The 24738-nt window shown below is 36.7% G+C and overlaps 1 protein-coding gene across 1 annotated transcript in view; it reads right to left on the bottom strand.

Moving 5' to 3' along the window:
• LOC306848255 (bone morphogenetic protein 1-like) overlaps positions 1 to 17939 on the bottom strand; it is a 67041-nt gene extending 49102 nt beyond the window's left edge. The window contains exon 1 of the mRNA XM_079382698.1: positions 17741 to 17939. Coding sequence (XP_079238824.1) covers positions 17741 to 17885 — 145 coding nt within the window. The 5' untranslated portion in view covers positions 17886 to 17939. The remainder of the gene's footprint in view (positions 1 to 17740) is intronic.
• Positions 17940 to 24738: the final 6799 nt, after the last annotated feature.

Below are 24738 nucleotides of genomic sequence, written 5' to 3'. Positions count from 1 at the left end.
CTACTTTTCAAAGCACATCCACAGACAACCACAGGCCATGAGAGGCAACGCTGATGAAGCTCCAAAGAAAACAGCTGCGACAAGAACAGTTTGATTATATTGTACATTGTGTTTCATTAACTGGAGCATTTTATTTTAAATTGGATTATTTAAACCGGATGATTTTCCATGACATTTGGTTCCATTAACAAATCTTCTTAAGGCAATGTCCACGTAACAAAAAGACAGCAAAATCTGCATTATGTCATGAGGAAATTAACATTTTAAATCAAAATAAATAAAAAAAATCTAAATATATATATATTTTAATTCTTGCTAAATGTGTTTTCATGCTGAACCACCCTTCCAATTTTTTTGTTGCTAAATCCATAATTACTTTAATATAGTAATATTATTTTAATTGAAATATGAATATAATTTACATATACTTAAAAGTAATAATGTTAGACATGCTTAAAAATAATTTGCTATAATAATTAAGATAAATTAAATAATCTAAAGATATATTATCTGAAAATAAGTCTCAATATCTTATGCAATTTTGCTAGATGACAATAGATATTTTTATGGAATACTAGAAAATGTCATTTTTTTGCACTGCGGTCTCTCTATATGAAAGTAGTTTTAGTAAATTGACTTTATATGAGGCTGCGTTCTAACACTGACCAAGGTGTAAATTCTCTCTGACAAGACCAGACAAGCTCAGAAGACGGTTCTGGAGAAGCATGCCAAGACCTAAAGATCCTCTCGCTAACCCTGTGCTCACACACAGATAAAAGAGTGTGGATCAAAGGTTTGGAGCTGACAGCGACTGATGATGTCATACAGCGTGGCATTAATAAATCAGACCATAAGAGTGTGAGATCTCCAAAGCGTGCTCTCATAAGAGCCAGCTACCAGATGTCAGTGAGTACATGGAGATGCTCTGGAGACTGTGGACGCAGGCAGATGTCTTTCTCTCTCTACTGTGTGAAATGATGCATAAATCCTTATCTGGGAATCACAAATGACTGTGATTGGTCCATCCTGACCAGCGCTGAGAACATCATCGACATGTGCAGCTTCAGTGGAGGTCAAAACTATCCTTTACAGCTCAATCATCACACTTAAATAAGAAACTTATTGAACTGAAAGTATAAAGTAATGAAGTAGGCCAGTCATATTCACAAAGTAATCATATTCTGATATGATCATATTTACAAGATAAGAACACACAAATAGAGCATTAACAAATATCATAAGTGAATTGATTGCTATGGATTTTATGTTATATTTGGATAACTTCTGACCCTTAAAAGAGGTATATGTATATATACACTGAACAAAATTATAAACGCAACACTTTTGTTTTTGCCCCATTTTTCATGAGCTGAACTCAAAGATCTAAGACTTTTTCTATGTACACAAAAGGCCTATTTCTTTCAAATATTGTTCACAAATCTGTCTAAATCTGTGTTAGTGAGCACTTCTCCTTTGCAGAGATAATCCATCCACCTCACAGGTGTGGCATATCAAGATGCTGATTAGACAGCATGATTATTGCACAGGCGTGCCTTAGGCTGGCCACAATAAAAGGTCACTCTAAAATGTGCAGTTTTATAACACAGCACAATGCCACAGACAGCATGTATGGCGTCGTGTGGGTGAGCGGTTTGCTGATGTCAACGTTGTGGATCGAGTGGCCCATGGTGGTGGTGGGGTTATGGTATGGGCAGGCGTATGTTATGGACAACAAACACAGGTGCATTTTATTGATGGCATTTTGAATGCACAGAGATACCGTGACGAGATGCTGAGGCCCATTGTTGTGCCATTCATCCACGACCATCACCTCATATTGCAGCATGATAATGCACGGCACCATGTTGCAAGGATCTGTACACAATTCCTGGAAGCTGAAAACATCCCAGTTCTTGGATGGCCAGCATACTCACCGGACATGTCACCCATTGAGCATGTTTGGGATGCTCTGGATCGGCGTATACGACAGCGTGTTCTAGTTCCTGCCAATATCCAGCAACTTCGCACAGCCATTGAAGAGGAGTAGACAACCTGATCAACTCTATGCGAAGGAGATGTGTTGCACTGCGTGAGGAAAATGGTGGTCACACCAGACACTGACTGGTATTCGGACACCCCCCCCCCCCCCCCCCCAATACAGTAAAACTGTATTTTTTTTATTTGTTGCTTATTGATGTTTATGCAATATATATATACATAGTAATACATAGTAATATAAACATAGTAAAGTTTGCAGATCACACAATACAAGGAACACCAACATTTTGGTACAAAATCAGTAAATTATATTGTTATACACAGAATTTATCTCCAAAACTGAAAAGTAATAAAACAGTACTATTGTGATTTTTTTAAACAGTTTTCTATTTGAATATATTTTAAAATGTAATTTATTCCTGTGATCAAAGCTGAATTTTCAGTCTTCAGTCTTCAGTGTCACATGATCTTCAGAAATCATTCTAATATACTGATTTGCTCCTCAAGACACATTTCTGATTGATTATCAATGTTGAAAACAGCTGTGCTGCTTCATATTTTTGTGGAAAGTGTCATATTTCTTTTTTCAGAATTATTTGATGAATAGAAAGTTAAATCATACATACTTGCTATATAAAAGTATTTTTATATATAAAATAATATTTTATATATAATAAGAGTATTCAAGTGCATAGGGTGTATAAAAGGAACCCAAAACAATTGTATGTGGAAAAAGTCCCTTCCCTGCCACGACTGAGAACCCAAACAAACAGTTGCTAGGCCACCAGCCTGTGTCTAATCTCACAAATCTGCACTCCAAAGGCACCAACAGCAGCAGTGCCAGAGAGCACCACCGACACACAGCCAGACCGCTAGAGATCCCCAACTCAGCCTCCTGAGGGAGGGACGCAATCCTCCGTATCTCCACAAGCCCCTTAATCTAGCGTGTAATTGTGCTCCATCAGATGCCAGGACTGGGCAAGAACAAGTGCCCAAACGGCAGCCCAGCCTCCCTGCTTTCATTTCTCCGTCCAGTTGTTCCGGCGACGCATTTTATCCGCGATTGCTCGAGGGATTCCTGTTTTAATCCTCTCTGTCTTTCTAGCTCGAAATCCTCACCAACAAAATCCCAATCCTCATGCTTTCTACACACCCAAATGAAAAAGAGCTTATCGGAGCGCAAGGCCTAGACACCCACAGAATATCATCACACGAGGCCTAAAAGGATTCACGTTACAAATCTGAAGCACAATGGCTGTGAACTAATGAACTTCAGCGAATGTACCAAAAGAGGATCTATAAATGACACAAGAAAAGATGGGATGTCTTTGATGAAGTGGAATAAAGGAGTGCGGTGGCAGATTGGGGTTTGCCGCCAGACACATTTATTACAGAGACGCTCAACAGCTGCAGCAGAACCTCAGAACCCACTGTGTGCTATTGAGTTAACGTTTCAACCTAAATAAAGACAATGAGGAAGAATTTATCCATGTGACTGACCATTTGTTATGCTCAAACGACTGGATTTCATCAAGATATGCAAGTTTTAATTTTGTTTTGCTAATTTAACGTGCACTCTGTAATTGTTTGTTTATGTTGCACTAGCTGATATGACAATAATCTTGGACTATACTGACACCCAGTGGCGTGGATGATGCGTAATGCAAAATCAAACATTTTATATAAAAAAAAAACAAAAACATATTTACTATTGTTCAAAAGTTCAGTAAGATTTTGCTGGGCTTTTACAGGAAGACTCTTCTGCTCACCAAGGCTGTATGCTTTTGATCAAAAATACAGTAAAAACTGTAATATCATGAAATATTATTCTAATTTGAAATAGGCTAACTGTTTTCAGTTTGAATACATTTCAAAATGTAATTGATTGCTAATATTCAGCATCATTACTCCAGTCTTCAGTGTCACATGATCCTTCAGAAATCATTCTATGATGATTTGCTGCTCAAGACACATTTCTTTATTATTGTCAATGTTGAAAACAGTTGTGCTGATTCATATTTTTGTGGAAACTGTGATACTATATCACACAATTCTGATCTTATAACTCACCGTTGCGAGTTTGCATCTCACAATTATGAGAAAAAAAGTCAGAATTGCGAGAAAAAAGTCAGAATTGAAAAATGTATCTTGCAATTGTGAGTTTATATCTCACAATTCTGACTTTATATCATACTTTATATCTGAAATATATCAGTCTATCACTAAAACTGACACTCGGGAAGCTCATTTTTCTCATTTAAGTAGACCACAAAATGTGCAAGGCCTTTTAATCATGGTCTCCTGCTCACAACTCAGTGTCTGTCTGCAGTAATCTACGCAATCACACCCTCCACCACCCATGAAGAGAGATTTGCTGCTGAGACAGAGAGTGATAGCCATTAAAAGAGAACAACAGAAGCTCTACTGTAGATGGATTGGGTTTGAACGCCTAGATTTGATACTTTTAAGAGGATCTGTATTTGTGCTCCAGCTGGGCAAACCTTTTTCTCTCATGCGTTATTTATTGCCTGGCCTCTCTTGATCCAAACACAACAGCACTTTCATTAACAAAAGCCAGTGTGGCACCCGTTTCACCTAGACTGGTTTCTGTTCAGAGCCCGAGGGGATCACATGTGAGGTCTAGACAGGTCTTGAAGTTACCACCCACAAAACCATAGATTTCAGGCCTTCAGCATCTTTGAGGTGAAGAGTGGGAACGTCTGGGCGGGGGGTCATAAGACTACAGGCTTGCTGCGCATGAGAATAGCTGTCATGCTACTGTTGTCACACCTCCTGAAATGTAAAGGCACTATTCACATTCATCAGGACCTCGGCTATTAGGCAGGTCTGAGTTCACCATCCCAGTTTCACTCAATGTCATCAGTAGGTGTAAAATCAAGCAGCCAAACGATGATTTAGTATATTAAATAAATATACTAAATCACCCATGATTTAGTATATTTATTTATGGTAAATTAAATTGAATTTAAATTGTGAATTTATATATATATATATATATATATATATATATATATATATATATATATATATATATATATATATATATATATATATATATATATATATATATATATAATTAATGTACACAGTATACACATAAACAAAAACTTTTATTTTGGATGCGATTAATCGCGATTAATCATTTGAAAGCACTAATATACATTTACATATTACATTAAAGTTTACATTAAAGGAATACTGAAGCTACAACGTAATGTATAGATATAATTTATCTGTAATTAAATTAAAGTTCTCTGTTATTTTATTATAATATTAATATCATATCTATAAAACAAAAAGCTACACATATATATATATATATGTATAATTCAAATTATTAAAATATATCATTATTAAAAACACTACACTGTAAATGTAGTTAATTTATATGAAAATAATATTTTTACAAAAACAAATATTTCTGCTGATTATATATAAGTGAAAATGCAGTAAAAATACTTGACTCCCTATAAAAAAATAAATAAATAATAAAAAAATAAAACTCTTCTCTTTTTCTCTTTAAGTAAAGTAATATTTAATTAATTTATTATTATTTAATTTTGTGGTGAACTGTGACCTGCATATGGACTAGTGAGATTCATCCAGATAATCAAATGTCCAGGGAAATGTTGCTGATGTAGAGTGTCAAGGAAATATTTACAAGTATGTACAAATCCTATAATAAACTGACATTTCCCTGGAGGAAATGGCATCTCTTTTCTTGTAAGACAAACACATTTCTTCTCTGGACAGACGCAGATGGTGCTGAGCGTTCGTGTTAGGACCGCTGGGATGAGGGAGTCTTGTAAACAGTGCAGCCCCTTCACTCGTCTCTCCTGTAAAAACACTTCCAGCTGTTCTTCCTTAGCAAATGCTTACCTTGACGTTTCCGGAGACTGCAATTTGGACATCAGGCAGCAGAAGCCCACACGGCTGCTGCTTTTGAAGAGCCTAATCACAGTTTGCGTCCCAGACCAGACTCCAGCCACGGACTGGGGAATGGGCTTTTTGTGTCGCCTTCAGTGATTGTCAGAGAGAGGCCGGGATGAAGAAAGTGCGATAGAAAGGGCGACTGCTTTCAGACGACTAGACTCTCAGACGGCCCGTGGGAATGATCTTTGACTTCTGAAGGCACACGACCAAAGAGATGCCAGCCATTTGGAAAACAAACAGGTCGTTCATCGTGCTCACAGCCGTTTTTGACTGTGTTAGTCGCAGAACAGTCGCTTTTCAGAAAGTATAGTCAACCATTCAAAAGTTTGGGCTCAGTAAGGTGTTTTCTTAAGAAGTTAACATTTGATCAATTTAACGCATCCTTGCTGAATAAAAATTAGTGTAAAAGACAGTACATTGTTTTAAAAAATATTATATTTCAAATAAACACTGTTTTTTAATCTTTCTATTCATGAAAGAATACCAAAATAAATTTCCACAACAATATGAAGCAGCACAACTGTTTTAAACATTGATATTAATAAGAAATGTGTTTTTTTTTTTTAAGTAAATCAGTAAATTGACACTGAAGGCTTTGCATCACAGGAATAAATGACATTATTAAAACAGAAAACTGTTTTTAAAAATTCAGAATAATGTTGCTATTACTTTTCAAAATAATAAAACATTTGGGGGAACAATGAAGTGAATGACAAAAAAATTTGGGGGGGTTGCTAGCATCAGGTGATCTGAAACCTGGAGTATATGAACATTGTCTGTAAATAAACATGTCACAGTTTTGAAAACATATTTGATATTTCTATTGGTACTGTATAATTTTATTTTAGACTGATAGATAAAAGAAAGTGTACTATTTCTTGCCAGTTCATATTCAATATATTCAATGTGGTAAGCAACTTAGTAGTGTTAACAACATTGAATCTGTTTAAGGGGCAATATATTTTTAAATATAGAATTTAACTATAGAATTTATTTTTAAAACTTGTGTGGGAAGCTACTCTGAAACTGTAGCTTGCCAAGCTACAAGGAAAATTGACAAAGTTAGATTAGGATTTTATGAAATGATTATTTATAAGTGCCTCAATACCCAATATCTACCTACACCAATGAAAAAAAACATATATCATGCAAACTGTGGGTCTACAATACAGGAAGAGAACTAAAAATCGCCTAAGAACATGTTTCTTTTGGTCTTTTGAGTAAATATTTGTAAAAGGTTTCAGCATTTTCACCAGGTTGGGTCTGTGCAACTGCACGTGCACAATTAAACACACTTAAATGTGTGTGTGTGTGTGTGTGTGTGTGTGTGTGTGTTAAATGGAAACAGTTGCTGTAAGGTAGCAGGGGGTCAGAACAGTGGCTGCGGCCCGTCTAACCATAACAAACCAATTACTGCCTACAAAGAGCTATTGATCCAACCATCAGGCAGACCGCCCTCGTTTTACACACCAATATTAATGACACCTGATGAGCGGAAAGAGCTATTAAAGTCTGAGTGTACAACCAATTTTTGCACTAATTTTCCTTTCATTGTATATGCTAGCTGCATTGTTTTTATCTGAGATCTGAATGTGTGAATAATGGTTCCTCTAACCATCCAAACACTTAACCACTCATTACATTTGCATTTCTAATCCTTAGTAAGCCTTAGTACTCTACAAACTATTATATGCATGTAAAGAAGCATCTAGAGTCGACTAAACAGCAGTTCAAAGGTCATAGTATTTAAAATACTCTCCAAAATCTCTGCTAGAATGATGGGATGAATTATTCAGAGCTACATAAACGTGGCAGAGGTGTCGCAAACATAGTGAGTGAACCAACACTCGCTTTTCATGGTCAGTTTGCGTTCTCATTATTGTGGCTAATTAGGTGTGAACGAGATGAGTGGACAGAGAACTCCCAAGGTTTTTGTGATCGTTTCATACCAACAACAAAGCATATTGTTCCCTCTAATGCATCACGCAGGGCTCATCTTTATTTAGAAGACAATGCACACACTCTTGTGAGGCTAATTACATGAAACCTTCAGAGAGTGTTGACAGACAAACTTCATGGACAGGAACCACAAATACTAATAGTGTTGGGCAAGTTACTTCGAAACTTTAGCTTGCCGAGCTACCAGCAGCCTTGTAGTTGTAGTAGTTTTGTTGTAGAAGTCACCGTCTTAATGAGCGATGAGTTGCATCATTCGTTCGTTCAGTAATGAAGCAAAAGGCTGTTGTTATGAATAGCTTATTAAACTCTCTGAATCATTCAAAGCCGCAGATTCGAAACACCACTGTATGTTGCTTAGAGACGCACACACGTGTTTTGCGGAATTCATTGGAACTATTATTGTTTCGTTGCAAAATATAACAATATTAACAATATTCGGTTTAAAATATAGGCTACATTTAAAATGTAAAATGTTCACTTAATATTACATTTGCCATCGTTTGGATATTCAGGGAAATTTGCATTCTTGCTCGTATTTTAAACATGAAAAACAATAACGCGCACAGAGTATGTCTGTATCGAAGAGAGTTTAAATCGATCTCAATGTACAGTCCGTGTCAATATTTGCTCTTCATGCTATCAAGTGCTAAAGATAGATGATGAACATACCAGTCGTCATTTACTCCCGACATCTGAGCCGCTGAAGATGCAGAGGATTACTTTTGGTTTTGAAGGGAATGCGCCCCTGATCTGCCTAAATGCATCTATGTTCGCGCGAATCATTCTTTATCCAGCTTCACCTACAGAAGAAGTGAGTATAAGGGTTTTTATGAACCTTTGCAAATCGCCTTTCCTAATAATGTGCTGGTAAGTTCAAGGAATCGCAATTTTGAATAAAAAAAAATTTGCAATCGTTAGAATTAGACATTTTGACAATATGCCTATTGATGACAGTAAAGAGAAAAGAACGATCCAATCACAAGTCGGCGCGTGATTAACCGCTCACCATTCACACAGAATGCACTTTTGTGTTGACAAAGATGCGATGCATGCGGTGGAATAGGAAAAACATGCAAGAAGATGGGAGTGAACTTCTTTTAACTTGAGCGCCATGTGTTTAGACTGCTGTTTCATGCATGAGACGCTGCAAGAGCCGTCCATGTTTACATAAAAAAAACAATGGAAAAGCAGTTGTTAGTCTATTGGTGTACCTTCAGTCAATTTCATTTGAATTAGCTTGACTTTTGAGATTTTTTTTAAGCATTTTCCTTGTAGTATTTCTAAACATATAATATCTATAAGGTACGCTAGTACAAGATGTAGTTGTAGTTCATGCATCTTTTCTGCAAAGTTATTTAACAAGTGATTTGTTTAACTTCATGTGTGGTGCACTTGGAATAGAATTCTCTGTAGCTAGAGGGTTAATAAAGCAAAAGTTACTTGAATCATCTTGTAGTTACATTTTCAAATTGACCAGTTAAAAAATAAAATGTAAAAATCGACAATCGATCAAATGTTCTGAAAAAAATAATAATAATTTGCACCCATTCGAAAAAATCGAGATTTAAATTTTTTTGCCATATCGCCCAGCCCTAAGTGAAAACGGTCCAAAACACTCCTAAACAAATTGGATTTTAATGTAAGAGGACAACAGTGGATGGACTTTTTCTCTGGAAGAAGTGTTATAATGGATTATGAGCTCATTCTTTCGGCCAGTAGCAACTGTTTAAATTTAAAATGTCTTGATGGATTTGTTTTTTTACAAACAGGCAGCATTTCTCTATACAAGATGGACTGGAGTGGTGTGGATTATTGTGATGTTTTTATCAGCTGTTTAGACTTTCATTCTAACGGCACCCATTCACTGCAGAGCATCCATTGGTGAGCAATGCTACATTTCTCCAAATCTGTTACATGAAGAAGCACATATTGGATGGCCTGAGGGTGAGAATATTCTCAGCAAATTTTCATTTTTGGGTGAACTACTCCTTCAAATGTTATGCTACAACATTGGACAAATCCTAATAGTAGAAACGAAGGGTGCATTACAATAGACGACAACAGTAGCTTACTGTAATGTTTGCATGTAACAGCATAAATGTGTGGGAAGATATCTGCCTGGCAAGGAAGAAAAAAAAACATTTCTCTAGAGTAAATCTCTGGCTGAGAGCTGAAATTTGCCGAAACCAAAATAAAAGTTGACCTGTGACCCCATGTTACAGAAAGCCAATGAACACACAATGAAATCCTCTTACTGCACATATAACACCCACATCAGCGAAACGCTCTCAAGCCTGCTTAAACACTTCCCCAAGGAACACATGCCTTACTCTTTAGATCACTTCATTACTCACTGCCCGCTCACATCAGCACGGCTCACACATATATAAACATCCGTGCATGCTCTCTCACTGTGTGTACACACATGCTGAAGACATCGACAGGGCTTGTGTTGTTTGTTAGATCCTGCTGTGTCATTACTTGAACAAATGGAGTGCAATGCTGCAATGCCGGAGGTGGCGAACAGGCTCGTACTAGTGAATTATGCGAAGAGCGTCTTTAGACTGAAGTTTCTCTCTTTCATATTTCTCTGCTCATTTGTTTTGGAAGAAAATTGGAGGAGTGAGTGCTTATTGGGCAATGAATACAAAAATATACTAACAGCCAAACAATTGGACATTAGGTTCTTTACAGGTTCACATCTATTAAGCTTTCCTTTGGACAAAAGGTTCTTTAGAATATTAAAATGTCCTTCAGACGTCTCACAGAAAGATTCTTTGGAGAACTCAAAATTGTTCCCTTTCGGAACCTTCATTTTTAAGAGTATCTGTTTGTCATGATCTAAAATAATGACGCTGATTATTATGCCAAATGGTGTAAGTCCAAGAAAGCATCGATAATATTTATAACAAAAAATTCTAGGAACTTTTTAAAATAACATTTCACATGTGCACTATTTCTAGGACACCGATCACGTGACTTTGTACAGACAGTCAGATGTTCTGGATTCCACTGAAGCACAAGATGCTCTATTTGGATCATTATCAAATCATGCCGGAGAACATGATCATTCAATCAATCTGTGGAGCTCATGTAGCTTTAGTGCTTCTGTTATTAAATAAATATTTCCACTCAAACTGTTATGCTGTTAATATAATTTATTATTCTTTCAAAACTTTAAAAAGAGTGCCAAATAGAAGCATTTAAACCAGAGTATGCAGACTTTTGGACCTCACTGCACTTGGCAGAGGAGTTTTTGCTGCCGGGCAATGGATTTAGATTGTTATAACTCATTGAGCAGAAAGCAGCATACTAGGGAAAAGAGAAATGACACAGGAAGTTACTTCCTGACTTGAAAACCAGTATCACAACATATAGTTTCTTAGAATGGCAGATGTATGAAAACCAGATGTCCTCCTCCTCCTCCACATGATTCTTCCACGCTCTCTTTTACCTCTTTTGACCTTCTCTTATCTGAGTCAAATGTACAAACTCAAGCTTGAGTCCGCTGGGTTTAAATGCTGGACGTTTTACCACCTAAAAAGCAGAGTTTCAACTCATATGCAACACATTTAGGATATCTTTATGGTGTTATTGAAGCTTGAAAACATCAGTGTAATTGCATGAAAAATTATCTATAAAATATCTTCTTTGAAAGTGGAAGAGATTCAGAATGACATGAAGATGGGTAAATCAAAATGCTTATGTTTTGGTGAACTATCCCTATAATGACATTTTTGTTACAGCAGTTCAGCTGTGTTTTTTTTTAAATTGTGCAGCTTTTCCAGAAACAAGTAGCAGAGTAGCGTGACAAAGATTATAGCCTGTCACACACTGTATATTACATTATATTGCAGAGCCTTACAACAGAGCAACCTGAGGCAATAATCAAACGCTGTCTTCTAGAAAATTCCTCTCTGTCTCTTTAGTATAGGGTTGGGAGGTCTGATTCATTTTAGACCGTTTGTCATGGCTGTTATATTATTATACTGTATGTAAATGTATATGTGCAAATTTGTGCTGTTATTCTAATTTAGTAATAAAACTAGTATAACAGCAATAAAGCTAAATTTATGTTTTGAGCAAGATAAATACTTTTCTAGTCTTTAAAATGAAATGATAAAATCTGATCTATTTGAAAGATATTGCCTGGTGAACTATATATTTGAACGGGTGAACTATTTTCAATTAAATAGTTAAATAGTAAATTTGCAAAAAATGAACTCACTCTAAGGCCGTCCAAGATGTAGATGAGTTTGTTTCTTCATCAGAACAGATTTGGAGAAATGTATAGTATCACATCACTTGCTCACCAATGGAGTGAATGGGTGCCGTCAGAATGAGAGTCCAAACAGCTGTTAAAAACATCACAATTATCCACACCACTCCAGTCCATCAAATAATGTCGAGTGAAGCAAAAAGCTTCAACAAACAAATCCATCATTAAGGCATTTCTTTAAAACCATTGTTTCTGGCAAATATAAAGAGTCCATAATCCATAATATTGCTATAAGACGTTAATTGATGGGCTGGAGTTGTATTGATTTCTTGTGGATTATTGTGATGTTTTTATCAGCTGTTTGGACTCTCATTCTGACGGCACCCATTCACTGCAGAGCATCCATTGGTGAGCAAGCAATGTAATGCTACATTTCTACAAATCTGTTCCCATGAAGAAACAAACTCATTTACATCTCTATTAAGTTGTGGCCCTGATTCATTTGATAACATTAGTAGCACAGAAATGACACATTTGACCTTTGAAAGTAGCTTATAGCTTTAGCAATATCAAGGTAGCTTCCCCAAAAACGCATATGGCTGGGGGTGACATTTAACTTTGTGCAGGTCTCAGATCAGTTCCAACCTCAATCATTTAAAAAAGCAGCCTCTGAAATGGGTTCAGACGTGCAGCGGGGTGATGTATGGTTCACGGTTTAGCTGCCAGAGGGGTCTGAATGCGCCGCAGTCACAACAGCTGGCAAACAGACGCAGAAACCCGCAGGACCGGGCCATGCTGGCATGCACTGAATGACCTACAGTCTGCAGGCACACTCACCTCATCTCATCTCATCTCACTCACCTATATCTAGCCCTCATTTTCTGTGATCCTCACCCAGAGGGCAAGAGGGGGAGGAAAGAGAGGAAACCTTTGGCTCGGTTACAGTTATAAACGTCCATTACACAACAGCAAATACAGGCTCAATGAACCAACGAGTGCAGCCAGGAAACAACAGCACCTAGAGAATTTAGGTGAATCCTGGAGCTTATGGAAATGAGGTCTTACAAATTAAAACGTTTTCATTTGTTGTCCTGAGGCTGGATTATGGAAATAATGTTGACAGACAAATGTTACGCAACACAGCTCTCCAATTCCTTCAGGAAAAAGGCATTGCAGTTGGAGAGGTGTACAGTAATTGTGCGTGACTGCTTCTCATTCATTTTTCATTCCATAAATGGGAGAACTTATCTAGATGAATGCGCCGAAAGTTCCCAAGAGGGCTTTCAGGTTGGAAATACAGCCTTATATTTTTAAGCAGACAACTTCACTATTTAAGTTCCTGAGATTCCTATAATACTGAGAGAGATTTTCCTTACAATCAGGCCAAGTACATTTGTCACGGTATCCTGTAAAAGCCATAATTAAGACCCAATGTGTGAGATAGTTTTAGCACTCTATTCCACATATGTACTTAAAACTACTACATTTCACTCATTTTTCCAACAGATTCCGACTGTGAAATTGTTTGGAATTAGGCAGAATCACTTGAAAAGTCATTAAATAACCACCAATCCTCTCCAAAAAAGAAAAATGAACCTTGGGAGTGTATGATGTCACCAGTTGTGCATGTATGACCGGCTCTGCGCTCGGCCAGCGGCTCCAGCTGAACCGTCTGTGCTTGTGGTTTTCCACGCCAAGCTATGAGACAGACTCTGAAGACGCAAAAAGAAGGAATTCAAGCACCACATTTCTTGGTGAGTGGTGCAACAGGGAATCAGGTCAAAGAGTGCTTTATTAAAACCATGCTGGGGAAAGAGACGGGGAACAACATTTGCCATGTGAGAACTACAGCTGAGTACTCTGTATATTTGTTGGTTGTCTGGTTTATTTCATAGAGTTTATGAATTAAGCACTTACATAAGACATGCGAGAGAAAGCTACAAAGTTCTCTTCACAAGTCTATGTTCTCAAATCTTATTAGGTCATATGAAAAAATGTGTGAGGAAAATGCCTAAATTTAAGTGGTTATTCATGATAATTTTGTCTCTCAATGAGCTGTTAAAAAGGTATGCGGGTTTTTTTTATTGCACCAGTTGGTGGGTTCACTAGGTGGCAAGTTTTTGAAGAACTAGTAAAAAAAAAAAAACGATAAGATCAATGAAGACAACAGAAGGGAAAAGTGAATACCACAATATTTGATATGTGAGGAAGTCAAAATGTTGCCATGATTGTATGACTTGAGTATAAAAACAATACAACTTTGTGTTGTCCTCTACAGGCCAGGTGAAGTATCAAAAGTCGACACATGGTCGTGGTCAACTGAGGTCATGGTCAATTGAGAATACTTTGAAGGCTACAACATTAGACTGTGAAAACTAGTTGAAAACTAAGTAAACCCCAGGCTTAATCACATAATTCACACCAAAATGAAAACTCTGGCTTTTATTCTGTTGGGCTTTCTTTCTACGGTTGAACACAAAAGAAGAAAAACTTTTAAAAATGAATTTTTTTGTCTCTACGCTGATTTTGGGGTTCAAAATCACATTGTTTTAGAGTCCGTTGACTTTCAATGCATGGAAAAAATGGGTCTTCAAATTTCCCAAAAAAGAAACAAGAAGAATTGTATAAAAGGTGACAGAATTGCCATTTCCGGGTGAAAATATTTGCTGTAAATTCAATGCAACCTTTTCCTTAAAACCTGATTTATAAACAAGTAATTCATTTTGCTAGTGTAAAGAATAGAATTCAATAAGCAGATCAATATGTAGTGCATTTTAACAGCAACTCTGTTTGACAGCTTGATCGTTCTACCACATCTATTTGGATTAAGTGTAAATACGGCACATTACATCTGTTCCTACTCCTCTCTCGTACACGCAGGCCTCTCGTCTCGCATAATCTCTGCTACAGCTGGGCCGCTTGGGCCCCGTCCAGAACCAATCCCAAACCCCGTCCTCTTCTACCACTCAGATCTGAGAGGGATGAAGGGTATGTGCACATGTGTTGTTCTCCAAAGTTATAGACGTGTTTACAACAGTCCAATCAGGTCAGGGAGCCAGGCACTATGGGTATTGACATCACAGTTGAGGTATTAGGGGTAATGAAGGATCGGCCAATACTCTTTCTTGACCAGCACAAACTTTGACACAAAAATTAAGGGCATTACTTCTGCAGTGGTGTCGATTTGCAAAATCCGTTTGTTCGGAAATTGTGGTGACGTAGCTATTAAACGGTTTATAAAAGAAGGAGATAAACAGCTGTGAATGAACAGATAATCGGCGCATTGCATCATAACGGCCAGTGAACTTTGACTCACAACATTTTTACGAAAAGTTCACGCACCAAATAAACAAAAACTAATTTATAGAGAAAGCCGACAGGGCCACTTTTCTTAGCTAAGATAACTTGAAAGATGCATGAAATGCGATAGCGAGGAGTCACCATCCAAAACAGAATCGCTTTGGCTTAATGTCGCTGGAGAGCCTGAATCACAGAGTGACTGAACAATCCGGGAAGTTAATCCTAGTATGAGATTGACGCCCCCTGAGCCTTTGCGGGTCAACCAGCCTAATCTGCCTGGAATACCAATTTCAGCTGGTGGCCCGTGTTATTGTCCTATAGCCACTTGTTAAGAGGAAAGTCTGTCTCTCAGAGGGGTGAAAATGTAAAAATGAACAGCCAAGGGCCCCATTCAGCTGCAAATGAGGACATAGAAAAAAACAGGCCTGAAAGAGTAAAAAAGAGGAAGATGAAAGAGAGGGAGTTAGGAAGGAGGTGGAGAGGAGTAGCAGACAAGTTAATAAAGACCAAGATCCCTGAGATTTTACACGTCTCCGGAGTGACCCCTGTGTGAGCTTCAAGAAACTTGGATTCATTTCAATCCATCCACTTAACAGTGTAAAAACCAATCAAATGTCAACCTGCAGGTGGCAAAACAAAGGAAATCCGTAACATCTCACCACAAGCTGAAGATTAGTGTTAATGTTCTGTTGGCGTGCTTTCGTCCCATGAAACTTCATTCAAGTTCTATTTCTCAATTTCATAGTAGATCAGTTAACGCTTGATCTCTTCAAGTGATAGTTCAGCCTAAAAAATTAAAATTCTGCCATCATTTATTCACTCTCAGGTCATTCCAAACCTGTATTAATGATCATTACGGCACTGAGTATAAAGTTACTTTCTAGTATCATATATTGCAAAAATAAACTGGTTTGCCAAAAACTCCCCTTGTCTGTCATTGGTTGACCAAAAAGATAATGCCACCCCAATCTCACCCCAAAGGTTAGGCCAATTTTGCTCTGGTGGGTCTGGATGTTCAAACAAACAGCAATGTTTTGATAGCACCACAGTGTCACAGTGTTTACACTCTTTAGGGAAATCAACCTACCAACAGATTACTTCAACCTGTATATTAACTTGGATTGGAGAAAGTACTTTAACATCACCTCAATATAAAGTTTAGGCAGGCACCTTTAAGAAATTTCAAGCATTAGTTAGATGCTCAAAGTTTAGGCATGCCATATTTGGGACCATTCCTTCTTAATAAACATTTTCACCTGTGAAACTCAACTTCATGGCAAACGACAAAATAAGGGCGCTTGCCCTGACAACACGAAATGTGAAAATAGACAGTGCTTCTCTTGGGACCCAAAGAATTAATTACTTCCCTAGAGCTACTAAACCGTAATTATATAAGACATAATTGGTTGAATTCAGGTCGAGATAAAGTTATCCTCCAGAATACGTGGGTATATGATACAAGTCTGGTCTAGCCATGAAATTGGGGACATCAAGCTAAGCGCTTTTTATAACTTTGGTTGTGTGCCAAACAGCATCTACACGTACTACATTTGCAGTGTATAGTATGTATACTGTGTACAGAATGTGACTTTTCATTTGTGTAACATAAGTAATATTAAACATGATTTTACAATTGCTCATTTCATTGGTCTGCCAAGATTGTTTGTTTGTTTTTTTTGCTTTTACATTTACAAATGCAAAATAAGCATGTTTATTTCTGAGATGACAACAGGGCGCCACTTTCTGAATTAAATATGAGGAAGTCATGTGAGAACAATGCAGCATATCTCTACTCTTACGGTTTCACATATTTAAAATAAAAAAGTATGCAATAATAACTGTTGGTGATAAATTGCATCCCCTACGTCATAATGTAATTTCTGTGATGGATGACATAGTGCCCCCTTTACAGGAAAACGAGCCGGTCACTACGTCATTAAAAAGATTGACATGGTAAAGGGGGAGATGTTCCAGCCCCAAAACTGAGAACACTATCTTGGGAATAAAAATGCATTGTTATAGCAACCCAATCTGCAACTTTGTTGCGATCCACCCCATAATAACAATTAAAAGTTTTGCACACAAAAAGTTTTGTCTGGTGTCAAAACATCGCGTAATCTTTAAGAAATCGTTGTGTCAACAACACTTTGCGCAAAGTATTTTGGTGTTTACTGACGCCGCGTATCGCGTGTTTATTTCGCGCTGTCATCTACAGTTTATAGTTCGCTCAGTATCACAGCAGCCTTACGTGGCTTGCGCGAAAGCTTGCATCTTATCAAAGCAGGGTAGATAAATGTCTTTCGGGCTCACCAGCTTTGCAGGGATCTTTGTAGTCGATCACATCTGACGGGCTGCTGGTCTCCACATAGTAGCCTGGGTCAATCGTGTCCAAATCGAGCGCTGCGAGCACGGCGAAGCTGGAGAGCAGGAACGCACACCTCGCTGCGAGGTCCATGATTGGGCTAGTGGAGCAGGAATAGAGGTACAGACGGAGAGAGATGATCGGCGGAGAGAGGGAGGGAGGGAGGGAGGGAGGAAAAATGGGAGGATTTAGGGGAAATGAGATCCCTCTCGAGGGCGGGTTTAAAAGCGCAGCTCTGCCTCCACACACACACTCGCATTGTGTTCCCATAGCAGTGAAGTGATTTGTGCAGCTGGGCTGTGTGCCAGTGCATAGGTTACCAACTTTGTTGGAGAGAGGTATTGGTGCTTTTCACACTGGTTTGTGACATGCCTCTGTGTATGCCGAGATCCCGGTGTAGCTACCTATATGTTGTGTTTCCAGCGCATATTGTGGTCTGTGTGCTGTGTTAGCTATGTTCACTGTAGGTCTGTATATATTGTGTGAGAGTTGTTCTCCATGTATAGTACACTCTCAGTAAAAAAGGTACAAAAGCTGTCACCCAGGCATTACCAATTCAAAAGGCACTGTTGGTACATTCTGGTACTAATATAGGTAGTCTACTAATGTGTTCATTTTAGGTATTGATGTACACTTCAGGTAGCCTAATGTGTACCATTTAGGTACTTTTATATACACTTTAGCTATATGTACCTTCAAGGTGTAAATAAGGTACAAAGGTGTACGTTTTGAAAACGTATCGCCTCAGTGACAGCTTTTGTAACTTTAAGGTAAGGAATAATTTATTGTTCCAAATTTGGATTGGAACAATAATTGTTATGATGAAAGCATGTTGAGGTTGAGGAGCCACCTACATAGTGTACACTATCAGTTTGGCTGTAAACGTTATGGAGAATAAATATTCAATATATCGCATATAGTGTAGACACAAGCCGAGATGTATATGTCTCTCAGGAATACTGTAGTTCTGAGTGGTCAGCTGTGGCCCTCTGCAATTAAGTATTTTTAGTGTAAATATTTTGCAGATAAACTATATATTTGATTTGAACCATGTCCTATACAATTCTAGATTAATTTCAAGTGTATCACTCAATGATTTAATCTCAAATTGCGTCCTGATAACATTTGCTAGAATTTATTTTTGCAGTAATGATGATTTATTGTTTTTATGTTCATCTCTACATATTTAGTCATTTGATTTATTTGCAGGGTCATAAAAAGTCTTGCAAAATCTTAATACACCCTTCCACAATTTAAGGCCTTAGAAAGGTCTTAAATCACAGCAGATTGCATTTTAAATGAACATCTTCATCAGCATTTTTGTTTACAAATTCAAATATCTACATTTAGATATACTTGAGATGCAAATGTAAAATGAAGTTTTAAAAACCGAACCAAATTAAGAGTTTATGCTCAAAACCAGAACAAACCATCTGTCAATGCAGTAGGCAAACTTGAATGAAGAAGATTTATCTGAGCCTATTGGCAGATGCTTGTTCTTGTTTAATCATAATGAAACCGGTTTGATCAATTTCTCTGTCTTTTTGCTTCTCACACTGTAAACAAATGGCAACTGTGGTTGCCAGAATTTTAATGGAAAAAATATGGTAGCAACATTTTAGGTTTTAACTTAAATTTACAGTTAAATACTGTAATTTCAATAACTGATATACCAACCTAATGAAGTACTGACATCTGTTTTGTAGCTTTTTTAATACACTGATAACCACCAAAAGCAGGTGGTGATGAGAAAGTCACATGATAAACCAAAGCCAATCACAAGCCGCTTTTAAATATTAACATATATAGAAGGTGCGCAGTGTCATTCACAAACACTAAACACCATCATGGTAACACACATGAGACTGAAATAATGCAATAAACATTAATTTAACAGCATTAGGTGTAACATACAACCCTAAAGTACACAACTGATAAGAAAAAAACTAAGAAGAAACAATTATTTCACCAAAAAAAAACATGAAATTTGAAATGTAAAGCAGGGAATTCTGGGAATGTCAATTTATGGTTATTCACTGTAAATTATATATTCTTTTTCAATTCCAAAAACAGTATACTACTGTAAAATTACATGTAATGTCCAATAGAGTTTTTCACTGTAGATAGTAGAGGACCTTACCGTTAACCATTTAACAGGTTTTTACTGTAGCATTTTTACAGTCTTTTACCGTTAAATTCACAGTAATTTTTACAGTGCAAATGTCTGATGATTCATAAATCAAGATACATTTATTTGCACTGTAAAAATTACTGTGAATTTAACGGTAAAAGACTGTAAAAATGCTAGATACAAAACAAGGAAAACAAGATAAAAATGCTGATGAAGAACATGACTTTTTTATAATTTGATCAGAGGGTATGGTAGAATTTTCTTTCTCTATTCTAGTGTTTGGGAGCAGAGCTATTCAAGATTAATTTACATTAAGAGTAGTTTTTGTGTTTCCTTTAATGTATTCCTTAAATTTTCTTCATTTGGTCTTAATAAGGTCTTTAAAAAGTCATAAATGTACCTTCATAAAAGCTGCAGAAACCCTGATTTGTGAATATTGATAATCAAGTCTACCACATTGCTACAGACTGACTATATCACAGTCCAAATCCATCTCAGTAAGTGATGTAATTGGTGGGGTCACATTGCATAAACAACGCCCTGTCATTTGTCACAAGTCAACATACAAACTAACAGCACATTTCATACTGCGAAGGCATGGTTTTCATTGAGTGAGAGCGTCCACGCATGTAATTCGTTACAGATGAACATTGTTCTCCATTACTTAGAATGTCTTCACCATCAATCATTTTGTTGTACAAATATTATATGATCCATTCATCTAGTTTAGTATTCCCTCTTTTTCTGGGAAGAATATCCTTTATTCTGATTCTCTCTTGTAATAAACTCTATGATTTATGTTGGATGGAAGTTTCAAATCATATACAGAAACCATCATAATCCAGATATAAAATAAACTCCCCGTTTCCCATAGATTTTGTAGTGTACCACATTTGTGCCTGCTTCTTTTCTTTCTGTTAAAGGGGAATTCCATATTTTTTTATCCTCAGAGCCATTGTAACACTCATCTGTGGAGTGGAATAGTGGAATTCCCCTTGCATGCATCTGTTGGGATAAGTGCTGTTACTTTATTATGTATGTAATGATGATGTGCAGCTTAACATCTGACCCACACTGAATCACAGTACTTCTGATACAATATGAGATCCCAGATGACATTGTGTTCTCATCAAATTATTGTGAGAGATGCCAAAAAATGAAATAAGTCTTTAGTCACTTCCTTTCTATACACAAATCCATCATAATGATATTCAAAGGAAAATCCCTCCTGCATTTGAGTCCATGTCAAGTTGTCTGAATTTTAAGTTATCCAAGTTTAAGAATGTCTCACACTCTTTGTTTATTGTTCACCTTGTCTAGACTTTATATTGACATAAATGCTCACAACAGCAAGGTCATGGTTTCGATAACATAATATGTCTCTTATACACGGAAAAAAGCATTTGCCAAATGCAAATAAATTCACATTCCACTGGACTCTGATATTTTGAAACTGATATTTTATTAGAATATCTAGTGTTTTGGTAGTCTATGTATCAAAAATGTATCAATCAATTAGTTAGTCAATGTAGCGAAATGTCTGTTATTTTAATGTAATGTTTTCTTATCTTAAGAGCCTACAGTTGCACGCAATAGCTGTTTCTATTTCTGCCTCATCAAATCAGTGATTGTGTTCAATGAAAGTTTTTAAATTTGAGTTTGATCATTTTTCGTGACATTAGCAGCCAATGACAGTGACAAAAGATTCTTTACTTCAGATCTTTACAATAAATAAACAAATAAAAGGAACAAGAATGACTGCAATGGATACAATACAATTACTTAATACAATGTATTTAGCACAATGTTGCCACAATGTTATTTTTATCCACCACGATAATAGTTCCAACTTGGAACTTCCAAGTGAAGCCAGAAAGAAAATTGTTGCGCTTCTCTGCATTCAACAGACTGAATAAATCATTGACTGAAACGAATCAGTCGAATGATTCGATGACTCACTTATAAAGATAACCACTGGTCGCCACCTACTGGTGTAATGATGAAATGTACAGAGAGAGTCATTGTGAATATATATATATATATATATTATATAGAATATATATATATTAGTGCTGTCAAACTGTTAATCGCATCCAAGATAAAAGTTTTTGTTTACATATTATATGTGTATATTTGTGTATATATAAATGCACACACATACAGCATATATTTTGAAAATATTTACATGTATTTACATGTGTGTATGTATATATATATATACACAGTGCCCTCCATAAGTATTGGAACAGTAAAGACAATATTGCTCTGTTAGCTGTGGAGTCAAGACATTTGCAAATATGATTAAAAGATGAATATGAGACAAAACTACAGAATGTCACGTTTTATTATTAGCCGTTTCAACACATACATGTTTTAGCAAATAAAAAGAACAGCACTTTTAGAGTTCATCCCACTCATTGATGTGAGCATAAGTATTGGGACAGTTGAACATAAGGCAGATATAAAAGATTAAAAGCTATTATTTAGTTGAAGATCCCTTGCGCTCAATCACAGCAGTGAGTCTGTGACCCATAGACATCACCAGACTCTTGGTCTCATCCTTTGAAATACTTTTCCCAGCCTTTAATGCAGCCAATTCCAATTGTTGCTTGTTTTGGGGAGTTTCTGCCTTTACTCTCCTCTTCAGCTGGTGAAATTCATGTTCAATCAGATTTAAATCTGGAGATTGATTTGGGCAATCTAAGACTTTCCATTTCTTTGCCCTTATAAATTCCTTGACTGAACTGGCAGGGTGTTTTGGGTCATTGTCCTGATGCAATATGAAGCACTTCCCAATGAATCTGGTGGCATTTTCTTGAATATTGGTAGGCAAGATGGTTTTGTACCCTTCCAAATTCATTCTGCTACTGTCATCATACATTAAGTCATCAGTAAAGTAGAGAGGGCCTGTTCCAGAGACAGCCATGCATGCCCATGCCATGACACCACCTCCACCATGCTTTACAGATGAGGCTGTATGCTTGGGATCATTTGCAGTTCCCTTTTTTTCTCCACATTTTTGCATTCCGATCACTTAGATAAAGGTTCATCTTTGTCTCATCGGTCCATAAACACAGTTACAAAACTCTTCTGGCTCACCTTTGTGCTTTTTTGCAAACTCCAATCTTGCTTTTCTATTTTTGGTGCTGGTCAGAGGTTTTCATCTTGCTGTGTAGCATCTGTAATTCTGTGTCAAAGTCTCCTGAGGACAGTAGATTGTCAGAGCATCACCCCAGATTGACGCTGGTGGTTTCCAAACTCTTGATTTCTCTCCATGCCCTTTGTTTTTGCTAGAGCTCTAACTGACTTCCTCTTTTCTTTGAGCATCCAAATTGCTTGCTTTTCTCTCAGCGTCAGCTCCCTCGTCTTCATCCTGGTTGAGTGTGTCATCATCGAATGCAAGATTCAGAATGCAGAAGTAATGGATATAACTGATACGACACATTCCCTGCTTTTAATATCTGAAGAATTAATGCAACAGGACACAGCTGATCACTTAGAAAGACCTGTGAGGCAACTGATCCAATACTTATGCTCACATCAGATAGAGGGATGAAACTCTAAAAGTGCTGATCTTCTTAGCTGGTAAAACATCTATGTATTGAATCACCCAATAATAAAATGTGACATTCTGTAGTTTTGTCTCATATTCATCTTTTAATCATATTTGTAAATGTCTTGACTCCACAACCAACAGAGCAATTTTGTTTTTACTGTTCCAATACTTTTGTAGGGCACTCTATATAAATATATATATATATATTTTTTATTTTTTTATTTTTTCATATAATTTATATCATATATAAATATATAAACATAACATTTTTCTTAAATATATATACATGCATGTGTGTGTATTTATATATACATAATAAATATACACAGTACACACACATATATTATATACACAAAAACTTTTATTTTGGATGTGATTAATCGCAATTAATCGTTTAACAGCACTAATATATATTAAATATATTTTTATGACTTTTTCCAGAGCCATTAGAGTGGTGAACATTTTCGGTTAGTAGAATAAAGAATAAGAAAACCTATTAACCGTAACTGTTTGAGTGCCTGTCCTGATTGCTGATATCGAAACAAGTGAAGTGATTTCTAGGAAAATAGTGGTCATAATGTGAATACAAAGTCTTGAAAATATTTCATCACAATTTCAATGCGTCATAGAAGTGTCAGTGACTTCAAGGATGTGGAAAGACACATTGATTGTAAACAATTTGTGTTTCTGTGACTTCCCATTTTGAGTAAATGTTTGGACAACAACCTAACTTGACGTAAACAGTTATTTTTTTTATAGTCATGTGTGTATATCCTGTTTGATATGAATCAGAGTTTAAAGCAAGGCAATTATTTGTATTTCTATTCTGAAAGATTTTTATATTTCTCATGCAAATCCACAACGCGTCAAGCATTTGTATCTGAAGATTTGATTGACTTAATTTTCATCTTTATCCTTCAGGTGGAAATCTCATGTCTAGAAAGCTCTGTTAGTCTCCGGCCAACAGATTATAGGAGAACTGCAGCGTTTCTGAGATTAAAACCATCTTTCTGTCACACAACAAATTTCATTATGCAAATCCTTCACTGGAAACTGGGAATTCTTTAGAAAGTATAATCAATATTGATGTACTCAATCCTGGAAATAATCTTAACAGACTCACTCCTGGATGTTAACCTGGATTTATTATTCTCAGAAGAGGAAAATTGCATTTGTGTGTCCAGATCACCCAGGAATGCCCCCCTTAGCCCTCCAGGTATACTGTTTTGAGACTGGAAATGAAACAATGACACCATTAT

Source organism: Barbus barbus, assembly GCF_936440315.1.
Source record: "Barbus barbus genome assembly, chromosome: 28".
Classification (NCBI taxonomy): domain Eukaryota; kingdom Metazoa; phylum Chordata; class Actinopteri; order Cypriniformes; family Cyprinidae; genus Barbus; species Barbus barbus.
This window is presented reverse-complemented; position numbering and strand designations above follow the sequence as displayed.